Source organism: Labrus bergylta, chromosome 1 (assembly GCF_963930695.1).
Source record: "Labrus bergylta chromosome 1, fLabBer1.1, whole genome shotgun sequence".
Taxonomy (NCBI): domain Eukaryota; kingdom Metazoa; phylum Chordata; class Actinopteri; order Labriformes; family Labridae; genus Labrus; species Labrus bergylta.
Window position 1 is genome coordinate 7,297,613 of NC_089195.1, and position 17,371 is coordinate 7,314,983.

General features: G+C 39.5%; 1 protein-coding gene across 2 annotated transcripts; it reads right to left on the reverse strand.

The window, feature by feature from the left end:
• Positions 1 to 6,464: 6,464 nt before the first annotated feature.
• LOC109998175 (mitoferrin-2) lies at positions 6,465 to 15,451 on the reverse strand. 2 transcript variants are annotated; one of them, XM_065952564.1, is made up of 5 exons: positions 14,963 to 15,451; positions 11,047 to 11,275; positions 10,411 to 10,467; positions 9,239 to 9,878; positions 6,465 to 8,208 (listed from the first exon to the last, which is right to left on the reverse strand). In XM_065952564.1, exons 1-4 carry the CDS (start codon positions 15,272 to 15,274, stop codon positions 9,286 to 9,288), a joined length of 1,191 nt encoding a protein of 396 aa, XP_065808636.1. In that variant the 5' UTR covers positions 15,275 to 15,451; the 3' UTR covers positions 6,465 to 8,208; positions 9,239 to 9,285. The 2 variants fall into 2 exon arrangements, with proteins under 2 accessions (XP_065808636.1, XP_020508593.2); XM_020652937.3 differs by having other exon boundaries at positions 6,465 to 9,878; positions 14,963 to 15,450.
• Positions 15,452 to 17,371: the final 1,920 nt, after the last annotated feature.

The following is a 17,371-nucleotide window of genomic DNA, read 5'->3' on the forward strand; positions in this document are numbered from 1 at the left end:
CACACATCCCATCCTGAAGTGGATCCTACCACACATTCTGCAGGACCAGACATTAACACATGCCAGAGAGAGAGAGAGAGAGAGAGAGAGAGAGAGAGAGGTGAGCAATAAATATTAAACATGACATGTTCAATTTGACCTTAAAGACCTCAAAGACAAACAGGAAAATCGTCCATTGCTCCAATATTGTCAAAGTCACAGAAAAAGCACAAAATCATTCACTCCCAACTCTGAGGTAAGAGTGGAGTCATATTATCAGTGTTTGGAGGTTACCATGGTAGCAAAATCACACAATTCATTACTTCTTGGGTAAGGAGTTTGCTTTGCTCATATGACAGAGTGCAAAGAAATTCAAGAAGTGAAATAAATGGTCTTAAGTAAAAAAGGTGTATGTTGTAAAGACATCAAGTATTGAGTTTTATCATGGGTGTTTGAAGGTAAACGTAACAAAATTCTGAACCAGAGAGTTTCATATTTCAGGGGTCAGCCCATAAATATCACAGTGGTCTGAGATGGAAGCTGTAGAAAAAGTTCATAGTGGTTCATTTTAGTCCATTAAAGTGCCAGAAATCAACACAAGACCTGATTTCTCTCTTGAATAAGTTCAAGTGTGCAGAGAAATGCAAGAGTCTTTACACTTTGTTTAGACCAGACATGTTTGCATTATATAAAGCTACTAAAGAAAGTTTTTTTCCAAACTAAGCCTTCCCATTGTGTAACCCTGAAACTACTTTTATCACTGACATGACGAGGAAGCTCTTTGGAAACCTTCAACAAGTTTCTATTCCAGAAAAAAATATAATGTTCATTTTTAGTAGGAACCATACAATATTTATCATTGTTTTGCTTTAGTGCACCTTAATAAAGCCTGAATGTAACATCACATGAAACAAACCAGGTTCAGATAGTTATCGATAAGGACTAAACCTACCATTTTAGGATCATTCTTTTCAAAATTGTGGTTTGTACAAAAGAGAATTCAAGTGTTTGTTAATGTTTCTTTTGAATCCTTACCAGTGTTACCAGTGTGAGTGTTTCTTGGCCCGCTCTCTGTTTCTGTCACAACACCCCTCATGTTGTGGCAGAAGCTGCTGCCTCCCTCACGTCTCTTATGATTGGTTCATCAGGTAACATTGCTCCTCCTATCACAGGACAATCTGCTCAGCCAGCAGAGAGGACTGGCAGGCCCAGACAGGCTGCCTGCACACAGAGACACTTCAACAGAGAGTGTGTTACAGTGGTATTACTGCAGCTACAACTACAGCAGCACCACTCATAATCCTACTAACATGAAGACTAACTGCAAATGCAATACAGAAGGACAGACAACATGCTACAGGACATTAAACCACCACCACCACCATCATGTACATTTACTATGCTAGTACATACCTGGGTCAGTTGATTTCCATATACAAAACGTATTTAGCGACATGCTTCAGTAGAAAAGTGAGGTGTAATCTTTCACACGGGAGTTTATAAAGCAGGAGCTGCTGAGTCTGAAATCCTCACTGTGTTACAACACATCCATTGTTGTTTGTGAGTTGCTTCAGGCATCCTTGAAATATGATTCAGAAAGTCACATGTAGAACATTTGGAATTAAAATAAATACATATTTTGCTTTCTTTACAACATTTTTGAGATAAGTATCAGAAATACATTATTATTCACTAGCAGGAATGTGTTATTTGGTGCATAGGATTGGCCTTTGCAGCACCTTGCTGGATGACGTTGAGGTGTGTTTGAGGTCTGCAGAAATAAAAAACATGAGGATAGGAGCACTCTATGGACTTAAACAGTAAAAGTTAGCTTGAGGTGCCCTTTTGCTTATACGTAGAAACCAAGTCAAGAAAAGTCTAACTCTAAAACACCACAATCGTCCCTCACATAATCCTAATGTCATGTCATCGTCATGTTGGACTTTTAAACAAACTTTGACATAAGTCAAAACATGTCATACTCCATTTGTTTTTTTAAAATAATAATTAGATGTGTTGGAGTTTTTTCTGTTGTTTCAATGTCAGCCCATTTAAACTTCTCCTGCTGGATGAACCTGTTGACTTGACAGAGCCTCTTATTGGCCAGACTCCAGTCTATGTGAAGCTAGAGGTCTGTGTTTGAAAAAAAGAAAAAAAAAAAAGCTGTGAAAATCTGCAGTTAAATCAGTTAATCTGACTGGAATCACTGCTGGCTATGGATTCATTTCTGGGGGTGATGTAATCAAAAGTCTCTGTGCCAAATATAACATGCGTGAATTCTGAAATGTGAGTTTGCACTGTTGGCAGAGATCAAGCTGTCTTGACAGCACTAACCTTTGAGGGAGCTGGAGAAATGGACGCTGTAACTTTTACTTATCTATTTTTATCTTTTTTTGCATTATGGACTATCCCCTGTTTCTCCTCGGTCGAAGTAAACACTGCTCCTCAAAGAGGAAACGTTTGCAGACATTTATGACAAAAGACAACTCAGGTAAGTAGTATAGTTTCCTCCTTATGGACTTTATAGATCCCTGTCTTATTGAGTTTCAGAACCAGAATCAGGCTTTATTTCCAAGGATTCTACACACAATAAATGAGTCTTACTGTTATAGCTGCAAACTAAATCCGTTTTCTCACATGCACTCTTTCACATTTCCAGATAATTTCAGGACAGCCTGCCCCTACAGTCCTCATGAGTTGCTTATGCACACATAGAGAGATTTCCCCTTGTGCAAAGCGGCTTCACTGTATGGAATCGATAGATAATGTGCACTGTAAATCCTGCATGTCAAACTCCGCTGCAGCCAAACTTGAACTGACTCCCTTAACACTGTGAGTTGATGAATGTGTTAATAACATTTTGCTACAGGTTTTCACAGTTTCAAATGTTAGGGAGGCTGAGAAGAAAATCCGCTCAAACAGATGAACATGCCATACATGTCTCGCTGCTTCCTCATACGGTACAAGAACACTGGACTGCACTGATAAATGGTTAAATTTAGAACTCCTATATGTCAAACCTCTGCTCAGTCTCACTGTTAGCTCTCCTGTGCTGATCTCTGCCTGTGGGAGTTTAACTACATGAGATATCCTCCAATTGAAAATCTGACACCTACAAGCTTCAGAGTAAAGTGCTCCTCGGAGGCTGCACAGTCTCTTCTGAGTCAGCTCACATGTAATGCTCCCTGACGTCAGGGTAATACATTCTGCGATGGACGTGGATGTTTGGGAAATGTCTTTTTAACTGGTTTCCCGTGTCCCCGGATGGGAGACAGGGAGGAAGGCCAGCCAAGAAAACAGCTTCGGCTCGTTCATCAGCCCCAGAAATCTAAATATTTACGCTGTTATCCACATTTATCCGTCCACTGGTGCGGCTTTCTGGGTCAAAAAAGAAATGTTTCTGGGAAGATACACGAGTATACAGAGTTTACCCAGTGCTACCCACAGAGATTTATTCTAAACTGTCAGGCTTTACAATAACACACATAAATTGCAGTGTGCGTCCCCCATAAAATTCATTAGAATCATTAATTTGTGTTCTTCACCAGCTGGGAAAATCTGGGCAACAGAAGTTAGTGAGTTATGTTCAGATATCCATGAACTCATGAGCAAGGGATTCAAAACTGAGCCACTAACGCTGATTAACAAACAGACAAGATGGTGGTCTTAATATTCATGTAAAGAGAGACAGGTCAGTTTATTTTAACTGAATAAATAGAATGACTGAATAGTAAAAGTGTGCAAAATAGGTAACAGGACCACAGCTAACTCTCATGGCTGCTATTGGACGATAAATCTCAATGGGAAATAATCTGGCACAAAAATCAAACTCAAGGCACTCAAATGGATGTTAAGAATTAAAAGCCTTAAGTCAACATGAGTTTATACGCACAATAACTCACTGGCTGGAAACAATGCATGCTTCCTTTGTGTTGATGTATCTTTATATGTATGTGCTCAGGTTGTGCAAAGTTAAATGCCTGGATTGTATATGCCACAACCAGTGCAATACAAATGCAAGGATCTACTTTGTGGCTGCAAGTCAGTGAAGTCTGGGATAAGTCCGTTTTGGAAAAGTGCAAATCTGCCAAAAGATGCATTAACTTTTAGCCCATCGTCTTTTTCTTTTTACTCTACTCCAACAGTGTAGGAGGAATATGTTTGCGTTCACACTGGTCTATTGAAAGTCGCAACTTCAACATGCTGAACAAAAACCCAATGCTTGTCTCAAAGGAATTTCAAACACTATGTTATCTGAGGAGTCAGAGTTAGTTTAAGGGGGTTTTAAGATATGCTGCTTAGATTCAGAAAGGTCAATGGAATCACAAAAAAATTGCATCTGTGTTTTTTTGGGATCAACAATACTCACACCACTTTTTGCAAATATTCTGCCTTCGATTGGTCGGATGTTTTAGACGCACCAACCAATGCACAATAGATTTAGCAACGATGGAGAATGACAGCAATCATTTTGGTCCCTTAAAAAAAGTGAAATATAAAAATATTTGATATGCATTAAATGTATATTCAGTGTTCTGAAAGATGAATGTGTGTCATTTGTATGTCAGTTTTTAATTTTGGGTGTATATGGCCTTAAGAGGGATTATGTCAGAGCATTAATGGAACACATGAATCATTCTTTAGTGGTTTCAGGGTTTCTTCCTCTGGAGTGGTGCCTCTCTAAAACATGCTGGGGGCAATAACAGTGCAACGCACCATATTGCTACTTTAAGATTAATAGTGTTGATACTATAACTAACAGCTATATTAAGTGTGGTGTTGTCTTTATTTGTGTGACCTGTAGGTGGAGCATCACAGATGGAGAGATTAAAAACGTGTCCCACATTTAAACACCACAGAAAAACCATTTATCAAACCTGGAGGACAGCAGGGGGGGGGGGGGGGGGGTGTTAGACTCATATCTCTTCTTCTCTTTTTTCCCCCAGCTAAACCCACACTTTTATGTTAGAGGGATGTGCAGAATGTGTGTTTGATGTCAGTCATCTCGTCTTTCTTTGTGTTTCATGTCCACACACGCGCCTGGTGTTGACCTTGGCTCTGACCAGACCTGCTGCCGTGCGCCCTGCAGACGAGAGCCTGACCCCCACGTCAAGAACTTCCTGTCCGACTTAATGGATCATCTTACGTTTCAGAGCACCGACGCTGGAAAAGAAACAACAGAGGGAGGAAAGGCTTGGCAGGGAAGGGGGGGTGGGGTGTTAAGTTAGACATGAGAGACATGAAGGACAACATTTTAGCTTGTAGGCCGCGGGAAGTGACAACAAACACGGGCCTCAAGTGAAACAGGATCCATTGCAGAAGGAAGATGGAGCTGCTGCTCTTAGTCTGTTTCTCTCTGTGAAGGTTTGTTTGTCAGGGATCAACCAGGAAGCATGAAAGCTTCATCTCTACAGAAAAATGCATTAGCTGGTTAATGAACGGCGGGCCAAAAAATAAGCTCAAAGCTTTTGTTTTTCTGTCCTCACTGAGCAAATGTACGGCACTTAAAATCATAAAACTACAACTAAGGGAGATCTGAAAAAAGTTATGATAAACTTTGTGTTAACAGAGTGACTCTTTTGTAATAGCTCTCATCTGGAGAATATAATCCTTGTTTAGACTGATTATATTTTTAAAGGACATCTGAGTGGATTAAACATTTTGTTCCCACCCCCATAATACATACACATTAACATTTCATTGTCGACTCCCTTGAAGATCATCCAGGTTTTTCAAATCTTGCAATATAAAAGTTCAAGGAAAGTATTGTTTGGATTTTTTGGTTTGAGAAATTAAGAAAAATGTACTTTTTATAAAAACTGCTGCAGATTATGTTTTGGTTAATTAATAATTTCAATCACATTTTTTTTGTTTTTTTGTGTGCAAAGAGAAATGTTTCCACGTGTGTGGTAGGACTGCACAGTGTGTCCAATGATGTTTTATACATTGTTTAAATGTTTTCTTACATGTCATGTAAACAAAGCTTTGCTGTACTGTGAAATGAGTGTCCAGATAACTAAGCTTTATGTTGATGAGCATACATTTTTTTTTCTTTTCATTAGGTATTTTCTCAGATGTGAGCCGAGACAAAATTGAGACTTCTTGTAATTAAGTGTGAGCATCACCATCATTCTTATTAATACTAGCATTGTCATTTCTGTGCTCTTTATAGAGTTTTTAGACAATGCAAAAACTCTGTACTCTGTCGAAGAGTAATCTTCTAGTTACCACAGGATTTCATCCAAAAGGCTTTGTGTCTTTAGAGGCAGAATAAAAATATATACGAAGGCTTCGCAAGGCAGATATGATTTTCAGATTTCACCCAAAGGATTCACAATTTCAAAATTAAATCATCCTCAATGATTTCGACTTCAGTCTGTTTGAATAAAACTTTGTCAAAATAAAGAGTCAATCTGTACATCAGTCTCTGGTGAGATGTCGTCTCATGGAGTCAATAGAGAAGAAAAATAAAACAAGCAGACAAGTTGAATTTCTCTGAGCGCTTCGAGAGCCAGCACCAAGAGAAGACCCTGCTTCTGCGAGGTAGCTGCCTTAGCGAAATTTATTTACAATTCACAAAATACAGGTCTCATTCTCAGTGTTCAAGCATTTCACATTAGTGCCGTCATCTGACAAACCACCACTCCCTCTAAAGTCTCTATTGCTCGCAGTCTTTGGTTTCCCAATCAGAAAACTTGGCTTCACGAGGAACACTTCTAGATTCATTTTTTATACACCATCTCATTATTTCCTCACACACATACACACCGTCTGTCTGAATATAATATTATTCTTGTTTTCCTTTGCCGTCACTTTCCTCATGAGGATTTATGCACTTTCTATAAAATGCTGAATTTAAAACTCAGCCTTACAAGAACTTCTGAAGTTTTGTATATCTTAAGGTTACAGGTTCGCTCAAAATTCAGCTGGTTATACAGTTTGGGCTTCTCTATATTTTTCCATATTTATAGATATAGTTTTCATATACATTTCTTATGTACACTCTTCTATGGCTTGCAAACACAATATAACTTCTCTATGTGAGGCTCTCACATGTGCGTTGAATGTATGGGCGGCTTACTGAAGGCATGTGTTGAAGAGATTCTGTTCTCTGTACTTGTTGTCTGAAGGATTTTTGTCCAAACAAAGAAAAATCAGTTTGAATTTTAAGTGCTAGGATGCTGTGCAGTTTTAAAACAGAAAATAAAACTAAATAAGACGTTATGTAGAGATTACTGTTTCACTGCATCTGTGATAAAAGATTTTGCTTCTGAAACTGAACTTATACAGGAGGATTTGCTTCTTGTCTTGCAGCGCAGACAGTTTCAGATGCAGTCTCTTTCGTGGCATATTCTTTTTAATGTGTACCTTTTATCAGAACAAAAATCTATTTTACAATCCAAGCAATCAAATCTGTAAAGATAAGAAACTCTGACGGCTCTGACCAGAAATCTGTAGCATCATTCAGGTATGTCTCAGTTCTGAAAAATCCTCATCACGCTTGAGTACATGACACTCATTCATACTGTCCTTGGAACAAATCTTACTGTTGTCTGGGGCCAATCATGACAAAAGTCAGATAATTGAAACAAACTATAATATGATGTCATTTCCCTTTGAAGGACAGTACAAAGAAGATGGCTAAGTTACACTAGAGACACACTGTCTACCTCCACCTGTGCATGACACATACCTTACTACAGTCAGCCATGCTGCTGCCTCACCCGTCTACATAGACTTACAAACATTGGAAACAGGAATTTGAGATGATTGGTTAAATCAATGTATTGCCCTGTCATTAATATAAAGGGTTTTTTTATGTAATGAAATAAATAAAATAATAAAGGTTAATATTTTTTCATGTCTTTTGTGACTCACTGTACACAGACAAATTACAAATGGAATACTGTAGTGAAAGATGAAATGCAGCTGGTATGATTTTTATTCAACCATAAACAATACATCATTCACTTTAATTTCCAGATAAGTTAAATCTAATCTATTTTTCCTTGGAACTAAAAAAAAGTGTATCTCTAAATTTTGTGCCGCATAGCCCCACAGCTGCTCGTACCTGTATGAAATGTTCGTTGTAAAGGAAGACAAGGGGTTCCATGACGTGCTTGCACTATTATGGTGTGCAGTGTTTCCCGGCGACATGCTGTGTTAACATCAGTTCTGGTCAGAGTCGCTGCTGAGCTGTATGAAGCTGAATGTCCACTCATCCAGTCACTGTTAGACACACACACACATACACACACACACACACACACTCATACAGCTGTTTCACTCAAGGCTTGCAAACTTAAATGTAGTCAATCCAAAATTAATTATTTTAAAGGAAATTAACAAATCACAGGCTGTCTTGCCCACATCAGCGGCATTTGGGTAAATTCAACTAGTAACTAATTCCATTTATAATAAACTCTCTTCAACATTTTTTCGGTCTCCTCTGAGTGAAAAGTTACTGTTAAACAGCTCAAGTAGTCAAATGGATATGATATATCAGTTTCTAGAACCTCAAGTTAATTTGCTTGTGAAGCTGTGCGCCCCCCTGTGGTCAGAAGGTATACGTGTAGTAATACTTTTCAGAAGTGCAACATGTGCAGTGAAGGGGGGAGGGTTAAATCACTTTACAGAGCAGTTCTTGAGCACTTGAATAGGAGGACATTTTTGTTCTTGTTCAAACACACTGGATAGTTACAGTGAGGTCAAAGTGCTGACTTTGAGCTTTATGGATTTTGAACCCAGTTTTCCCATCAGAGCGACTGCTAGCTGTTTATGTCCTTCAGTGCAAAAATAAATAAAAGGTTTTAACTGTAAGAAACTGCTTGGTAGGTGACTGAGGGATGCAGAGTATTTTTTTTTTGTTCAAATTGCCAAATTCAAATGTACAGAGTTCATAGTCCATAAATAAATTGCTTTTTGAAAGCTAATAAAAGAAGCTTGTCAAGTTGAACACTAAAATGAAATATAGATAAAGCGTGAGGATGTAATGGGGTGAGTTTGGGAAAGCAGGACTTCCTGTTGTTGATTTCAAGGCCTGTTCTATAGCGAAGATTAAACTCCACATCTTGTACTTAAGTCAATAAGACAAGCGTCCTCCTAACAGTCGTCTTGTCTTCACCTGTTATGAACTAGATCACAGCTAGCTTGGCCGATCTAAGTAAACAATAAGCTTTGACTTTTAGCTCAGAGAATCTAAAATCATCGAGCTTTTCAACCTTTTAGACGTTCAGAAATCAAAACTGATAACAGCTACCTCTACGGTGCGTTGACCTTTCTGTTGCTTTTGCCAAAACAGAATTTTTATTTGTCTCCATCGCGGTCTCCACGCAGCCTTCTCTCGTGCTGTCGCTTGGTGATGATGTATTTAAAAAACTCGTAGACAGACCAGCTGATGGCTGTGGAGGGCATCTGGTAGATGATACGGGCCTGGACGCCCTTGAAGAACGCCGGCGTGCCACCCATCCTGTACACAGTCCGAAAAGCCTCGCCCAGCCCAGAGATGTGGCGGCTTCCAGGTGCTGAGGCGGTGGCTGCTCCCACTGCTCCAGCTGCCGATGCTGCCTCAGCCTGGACCACGTGTATGGCCTGAGCCTCCTGTGTGTTAAGAAGGGTCTTGCAGACATCTAGCGGAGTGGTGGCGGCGGCGGCCACAGCTCCGGCCAGGGCGCCTGACACCACGTGGGAGGAAGGGTTGTACTGTCTGTGGGGATTGAGAAGCTCCTGGAGGTACTCGTAGGTCATGAAGTGAAGCGCCTGGAAGGGCACGTTCATGGTCAGCTGGGTGGTGTAGCTTCGGTAGAAAGCTGCTGAGCCTTCCTGCCTCATCAAGGATCCCATGCAGTCGAGGACACCGCGGTACGGAGAGTTGAACATCTGCATTCGCTGTTTCACAACTGTGGGGGGGGACATGAGAAAAACTGAAATAAGACAAGCATCCTGGGAAACCTAGAAATGAGCACCAGGCCACTTGTATAACAGCTTTACTCCCTCATTGTGTTGTGTCACTCACAGCTTAAAACAAATGATGGCATAAAAAGCTGAAGTGTGGGCCGAGGCCTTTTGGTCAGTTAACCACTAGTACCAACGGAGCTCATGGAGAGAATTCCCTCCTCATGTTTTCCTCTATTTCAATCATCCATCACAGCTTCCAACACAATGAATATAATTATTTATCGAAAATGAACTTCCATTCATGAATACACATGAAATGTTTCTCAGTGTGGTTTGTTGCAGTTTTCATCTGGTCATCATCAGTGACAGTGCTCAGTCTTTAGCTCCATCTAGTGTCCTGATGGTGGTATTACACCATCAGAGAGGATTTTCTACTATGACCTTTAGTTAGAGCTTACATACTAAACAGCAGGGCTTCACTTGGCTGAAAGTGAAGAACAAAGGTGCGAGAGTGAGAGTCAGGTGAGGGTTTACCTTCAGCTGGGTTCATTACTGCATCGTGCAGCACTGTAGCCATGCAGCCCGCCACTCCTGCAGAACAGAGGAAACATTCAAGAGGAAGTTAACGGCCTGACCACGAGAAGATCAAGTTACGGTTTCAAAGACATCCTTGATTGTTACCAAACTGACATGAATGTAAAGCATGTGCCCTTTAGGAGGCAGAAGTAGCAAAAACACTACAATCCCGTACTTTATTCACTGACTTTGAAAAAAATCAAACCATCTTTAAATATTTGTGCCTTAGCTATCTGATGTTGTCGTTTCCTTTTTTTAAATAAGGAGGTACACTTTAGGGAGGCAACATCAATGGGTTTGTTGATTCACTGAGTCATGGATTATTCAGTCACTCACCGTGGCGCGGAGCCATTTACATCACACTCAGACAGGTGAGTGCAGTATTTCTTGTCAGTTATTTGATGTAGCAAAGCCGATAAATATTTAGTTCATTAGTTTTGTTTAAATGAGTATTTATCATTTTAAAAGCTCAGGGATGTTCAAGTAACAACCTGAGTAAAAAATAATCGATCATTAAAATAATCGTTAGCTGCAGCCCTACTATATCTCAGCATCTTGAATGGAAATAAAGTTTTCTGTCAGTAGACATCTTACCATTAGCGAAGTGGCTATTGGCTCCAGGGTGAATGGCATCACTGAGTGAAAACTTGATCTTCTCATAGGAGGCAAAGTAAAGAGCGTGGGCAGGTCCTGCCCCCACTGCCAGGACATTCACACCTCTGATAGGCCGCCACAAACCCTCGGTCCGCACAATCTGCCGCAGGGCGTCCATCACGTTCCTGTAGCGTGCTCCGTGCTCGGGGTGCAGGCTCTGCATTCGAGTCTGGGTTAAGTGGGAAACAAAGGGAAGGACACATTGATAGATAGTAGTAGTAGTTATTTTTTCATTTTTCCCTAATGTACAGAAACAGGGAATTCTTTTAGTATTAGGTAAATAAGTATCCTATTGAACTGCAAAGATTTTTCCCAGCATTGTAAAAACATGCAGTTAAACATCAAAGGTCATGATGTAAACGTTCAGAATACACTCAAAAGGAATCAAATGATTTTAAACATAAAATGGACTGTTGCACACATCAATAAAACGAGTAGCCTTTTCAAATCAATCTCTTGGAACTTCACACTACAGAAATTTCTGTCCTGACTCAAATTCAACATCTACTAACAGACGTGGTCCAACGTAGGCCCATGTATGTTTTCTTCTAAGAAAAACGTCTTTTACAGAACATACAATGCAAAATCACATCAATTATGTCATCACTTCCTTTGTACTGCAGGCCAAACTGAGCCTCAACAACTTACAATGCTCAACAACAAGAACTTTCTGCAGCAGCATTGATATCATTCTTCATAATTTAAGGTATTTACTCTGAAGAGTCTTTTAGGTACATTTAGAAAATACATTTTCAATCCAGCTTACAAATTCACTGTATCCGTTGCCTTATGTGTATCTGTAATTAATGATTGTTTTCCTCTTTGAAATCTACAACACCTCAAACTGTCCAAAAACAATCAGGCTTTAATGAATGGAATAAAACAGTAACAGTAACAGTAGACTTGGATGGCCAAACTCAAACTGAAATTGAATTCAAGCTGCCAACCTCAAACCACGAATAACATGCTCAGAAAAGCTGAACTATTTACACTGTAGCTTTTTAGTGCATGACTCATAACTATGCAGACACAAGAGTATCAAAAAAAATTCCAAAGCTGCAGACCAAGATGGCGAAATCCTTAAACTTTATATATTATGCAATATGTGAATTTCCTGCCTGAACCCTCCCTCATGCGGAAATTCGTGCTACCAGGAAATGGTCACTCAAATTGAAGGTGTGGGTTCAAGTCTGAAAGGCATATTTGTGTCAGTTTATGGTAAAGAGCTGGGGCTATTTTAAAGCAGCATTAATCAGTGCTTCACACGTAAACATATCAACAGTTATCTGTGGTAGCTGCAGCTAAGGACTTTTTAACATGTAAAATGTTATTTGGTAAACAACTTGTGTTCAAAGTAAGGAGGTCAAAATTGAACACTTTGAATTTGAATGATAGTTGGCATCAAAAAATGACCAAAGCTCGAGAAAGAAAAAAAAAATACCTGTGAGACAGGTGCGTAAAAACAGAATGAATTCAAAAATTGCAGATGAACTCGTGCACATGTTTTGTCTTTGTGAGGTAAACCAAAAATGGTCAGACATTAAAAGAATAGAGAGACTATCTGCTGTTTGACTCGGGTGTACAGCTATGAAAACAGCTATTGTGAACAAGGGGCTGATACGCACTGAAACTTTTTGCCAAAATATGCAACGAACTGGAAGAGCTAATCATCAAGGAATTTGTTCAGAACAAAAGCTTTGTTTTATTTGAATGTGGTCGGGGAAGCCACAGAGCGCTGTTGGTTCTTTATCTTCTCATACGAACCGGATCAAGAGAGCCAGTGTCCCAGAATGACCAGTTGTGTACTTTAGAGGCTAATTTGCATTTGGCAGTGAGTCTGTCAAACCGCTTTGAACTGGCTGATCGTTTACAAAAGTTAAATGTAATTCTTATTCAGTGAAGTGAATAACCAATCTTATGACTTTTGGTAAATAATCATGGTGTGGATATTTTGTTATAGAGCTCATAGCTGCATCATTTGGAAACGTACTGTGCTCAGATTCATAAGTTTAAATGAGTGAGGAGTTAGTAAGAAGCTGAATCAGCTCATACTCAGGATCAGTAAACATTTCCTGGTTTAGTAAAGAGAACCTGAGATGCAGTTTCAGACTTAAAGCTCACATTGTTAAACCTGATTTTCTGATAATCTCCATCGTGTGATGTTGACAACAATCAGTGCTCACAACAATAATGCTGTTCAACAGGAAGTAATAAACAGACTTAAAAGAAATAAGCAAAAGCTTCCCGCTGACTTTTTCCAGGATGTGCTCATCTGCATTACTGTTTGTTTTTTACTACTACCTGTGTGTACATCTGAACTTTCTGTTCATTTCTGTTGTAAAAGCAATGTGTATGGAGGACTGGAATTTGTTGGTACCAGTGATGATTAATCAGTCCAATCAGTCCTTTAAGAAGAACCGATAAACTGATGGACAAACAGTGCTTCCATAGGATTACTAACATGTTCTCTAAGTGGCACTGCCATGTGTCTTTTCGATCTCTGCGTCACTCATAGAACTTCATAAAGGGGTTGGACCAAAATTGTTAACGCAATGGATGTACAGAGTAGCTAACATCGTCTTTTAACTATTACCGGTCATTTAAATGTATAACTTTGAACATTGAGAGCACATTTAATTGAAGTCAAATTCCTTGTATGTGTGAGCATATGTGGCCAATAAAGCTTATTCTGATTCTGAACTCACTGATCTCAGTCAAAGCCCCTTTAATTTAACATGACAATGAGTTGACCTAACTGGGTTAAAAGACAAAATAGGCGATAAGTAAGGTTCATGATTAAATATGTGTCATCAAATCACCAAATTGTAAAGTTAACCAGTTGCATAATCCTTTATAGTACATGCATTAAGAAAGACTGTCGACCGTTGGTTTATTGACTGATAACCCATTTGTGTTAAGGGATTTCTTCACAATGAACTATTTTATGACCTCCTCAGACAGCATTTAAAATAATCTGCTCTCACTCCAGTCCAAATACTTAACTAGAACTATGTCTTATAACTAAAACATAACCATATAAGTAGAGAACAAGGCTGATGCTCAATGACAGGGACATCAACTTCAATAAGTTATTGTAAAAATCAACAAAAAGTCCAATGCTCCCAATATTGTGTGACTTCTTCTTCATGAACAAAAGTTGAAGTGCTGCACACTGTTCAAATTGCACCAATACGACATATTGCAAATTCTGTTTCCTGGGTTAAAAAGATATGTGCGGGGTATAAAAGCGGAGGTATCAAATTATATTTTATTTATAGAGATTATCTTTTATAAACACGTAGTTTAAAAAAGAAAAATGAAAAAAAATAATGAAAAAAAAAAAAAATAATGAACATTTTAACAATCTTAGCTTTGACAGTAAGTACGCAATTTACAGTGTACTGGTACCCAAAATAATCATAACATGAATAAAGTTGAGGAAAAAGTAATGTCAGTTTCAGGGATATCTTGATTATTGAATCATGCTAACAATGCTAATGTGTAGCCAGCAGGCTAAGCAGAGGAGACACAGCTGTCAAACCAAACAGATTATCAAAACAAACATTACCTGTAAGAAAACTACACTCAGACTAAGCGTCTGCACCTTCTCGTGGATTACATCATGAAGTTTTGATGTGTCATTTACTGTTCTGACAATGTTTGATTAGTTAACTGACCTCTGTTAGCAAGGTTACCCTGCTAGCTGACATTAGCTTGTTGCCAGACATAAATCGAGCTCAGGCTTGTATTCGGGCCTACCTACAATCACTTATGTTTGATGCGACCAGTGTGTGTGTTTACTGTGAAACATACAGGACGCAGACAAAACAAGCAGTGTGTTGTGAGCCTTTGATACCTTGACACAGTCGATGGGGTACATAAGGCAGTGCTCCATGATTCCAGCTACGGATCCTGCCAGCATGTGTGTGCTGGTCGCGACTTCCTGAGGAAGCCCTTCATAGTCTACGTCTGTCTCCGCACAGGGCGATGTCTCTGGAGCTACTCGATGCAACACCGGGTTATAGTCCTGTTCCCCTGCTTTTCTCGATGAAAGAGACCCCACAAACCCCCCTGTTACGTTGGCGTCCAGGAGCCTGCCGCCCAACCATCGCAACTCTGCCCCGGCTGCAGCGCCTGGGACTCGGCTGTCGACGCCCGGTGCTTCCATGGACGTTCGCCGGGACACGAATCCGTCGAGTTACGTCCGCTGAGTCTGTTGAAACCCGGCTGCTGTTTCCCACAGCCAGCCAGAGGAAGTCTTGGCGGGCTGCAGTCTAGGCGCAGAAGGCAGTTGTGGAGACTCCCGGGAACTGGAGTGAAGGCATGTGTGTGTGACTCTAATGAGATTTTGAGTGAGTCAGACTAAACCTGTAATTTGATTCGACAGTCTTGCTGTCAATCACAGTCAGTTCCTATGATCGGCCAAATCCGTCACTAAATGGGGCGGGGTTTAACATCAGTAGGCGTTGACGATTTCGTAACATCAGGGTGTCACATGTAATTTCGGGAAGTGCTATAAACAGGCCCTCCCAAGGAATTCGTGCTATATAAAGAATATTTAGGCCTAAATATGTTTTAATATCCTATTAATATCAATATATTTTACTGAGCTACTCACCCAGTTTATTCTAAGACTTAGTGGGAGTTTAAATTAGACAAATACGCCTTTTATTACATAATGGGACACTCATAATTATCTAGTCTAGTGTGAACAATTTTGGTATTTGCTAAAACTCCCTTAAGATAAGAGAAAAACTGTTTATTTAGCAGAGAAATGTACTTATCTTTTCCTGGAAAAATAACAAACATTGCTGTAATCTAATAAAAGTAGGCCTACTACAATAATAATAAATGCAACAAGGTTTAAAATAATTCATTTTCAATTATTAATCTATTCTAATTTGTCAATTATGTTAAGTAGTATTTTACTCCTATCTTTTAAATATACTTCAGTGATTTGCAATAAAGCGTTGTACTATCATAAAAAAGAACAATTGAGATTGTGTCGTGCATGTACATGTACATCTGCGAGTAGAAAACAAAACCCAAAACAAAAAAAGTAATCAATATAAGCCACATTTTTTGGATCCAAATATATTATTGTTTCTGGTAAAACAGGGAAGTGAAAATCCATGTCTTTTTTCCTCTTTACCCTTTCTGTGTGTGTGTTCTTGTTTGTGCTGTGTGGGTCATCTGTAAGGTGTGGATCTGATCCACACATACACTCTAAAGGTTAAAAGCTGGCTCAGTCTTCCACTTGTCCCAAGATTGTCTGTTAACAAGCACAGCTCAGGTTCTTTTTGAAAGCATTTTAAAAAAAAATAATTCTGTACATTAAAGGATGGATATAAATAAAAACAGAGTCAAAAAAATTGAGACCCATCTCTCCCACAGGAAATCATACAAAAGAGCCGAGGGGAGGGGTCAAAATGAAGAAATTACCAAATAAGAAGTAAACAAAGGAAGGAGGGGCTGCAGACAACAACTCAAACACATCACGTTCTCCCAAAGTCCTCTCAAAGTCCTCTCAAAGCTAACACACACACTTACCAGATCATTTTGAATTATAATTAGAAAAACAGTGAAACATTATGGTGCATATTTACCACGCCACATAAACACAAAGAAAAGACAAGTGACCAGTTTCTAAATCTTCCTCACACAGAATAAAAAGTGAATGTGATCAAAGTAAAATCTTTGTCTTTAAAGTTTAGCAGAGGGCTATATAACTAAATAGACTGCTTCAAAATAAAGACAAACTAAACAATCACAGAATAACTGTTGAACTTCAGGGATATCGATCTGTCCATTTGGGAAGCACATTTGATTGTGAAGTGATTGTGAATCAATTTCACCTGCTTTGATGAAAATGAAAGAGACAACAGCAAGACTGTTTGTTTGTTTAGGACTGCCTATTATTGTGTGAGTGTGTGTCTGACTCCTTTGAGCCTCACACACCTACCTGTATCTGGTCAGTCCATCATTCTGTGAGGACTTTGTGGGACACTCAAGTTCATGTTGTCATCCTGTGGGTTGTCAAGAGGGCGCCCTCTTTCCTCAGTGTTTTGCTGATAGGCCCACGACACCTCCAGAGGGTTCAGCCGTGAATCCCCTCTTTAGCAGCTCTGGAGAGGTCATTGACCGCCTGCCGGCTAGGCAGTTTCTGGATGACAAAGGCATTGATGCCATTGACTGGCCCTCTCATTCCCCCAAACAAAATTCAATTGAGCACCTATAGGACGTTATATATCAGTCCATCAGACAC

Coding starts and splice junctions, on each gene's coding strand:
- LOC109998175 (XM_065952564.1), bottom strand. CDS start 15,274: ATGGAAGCACCGGGCGTCGACAGCCGAGTCCCAGGCGCTGCAGCCGGG. Junction 11,276..14,962: donor ACCCCATCGACTGTGTCAAG/GTATCAAAGGCT, acceptor CACTTAACCCAG/ACTCGAATGCAGAGCCTGCA. Junction 9,879..10,410: donor AGTAATGAACCCAGCTGAAG/GTAAACCCTCAC, acceptor CCCCCCCCACAG/TTGTGAAACAGCGAATGCAG.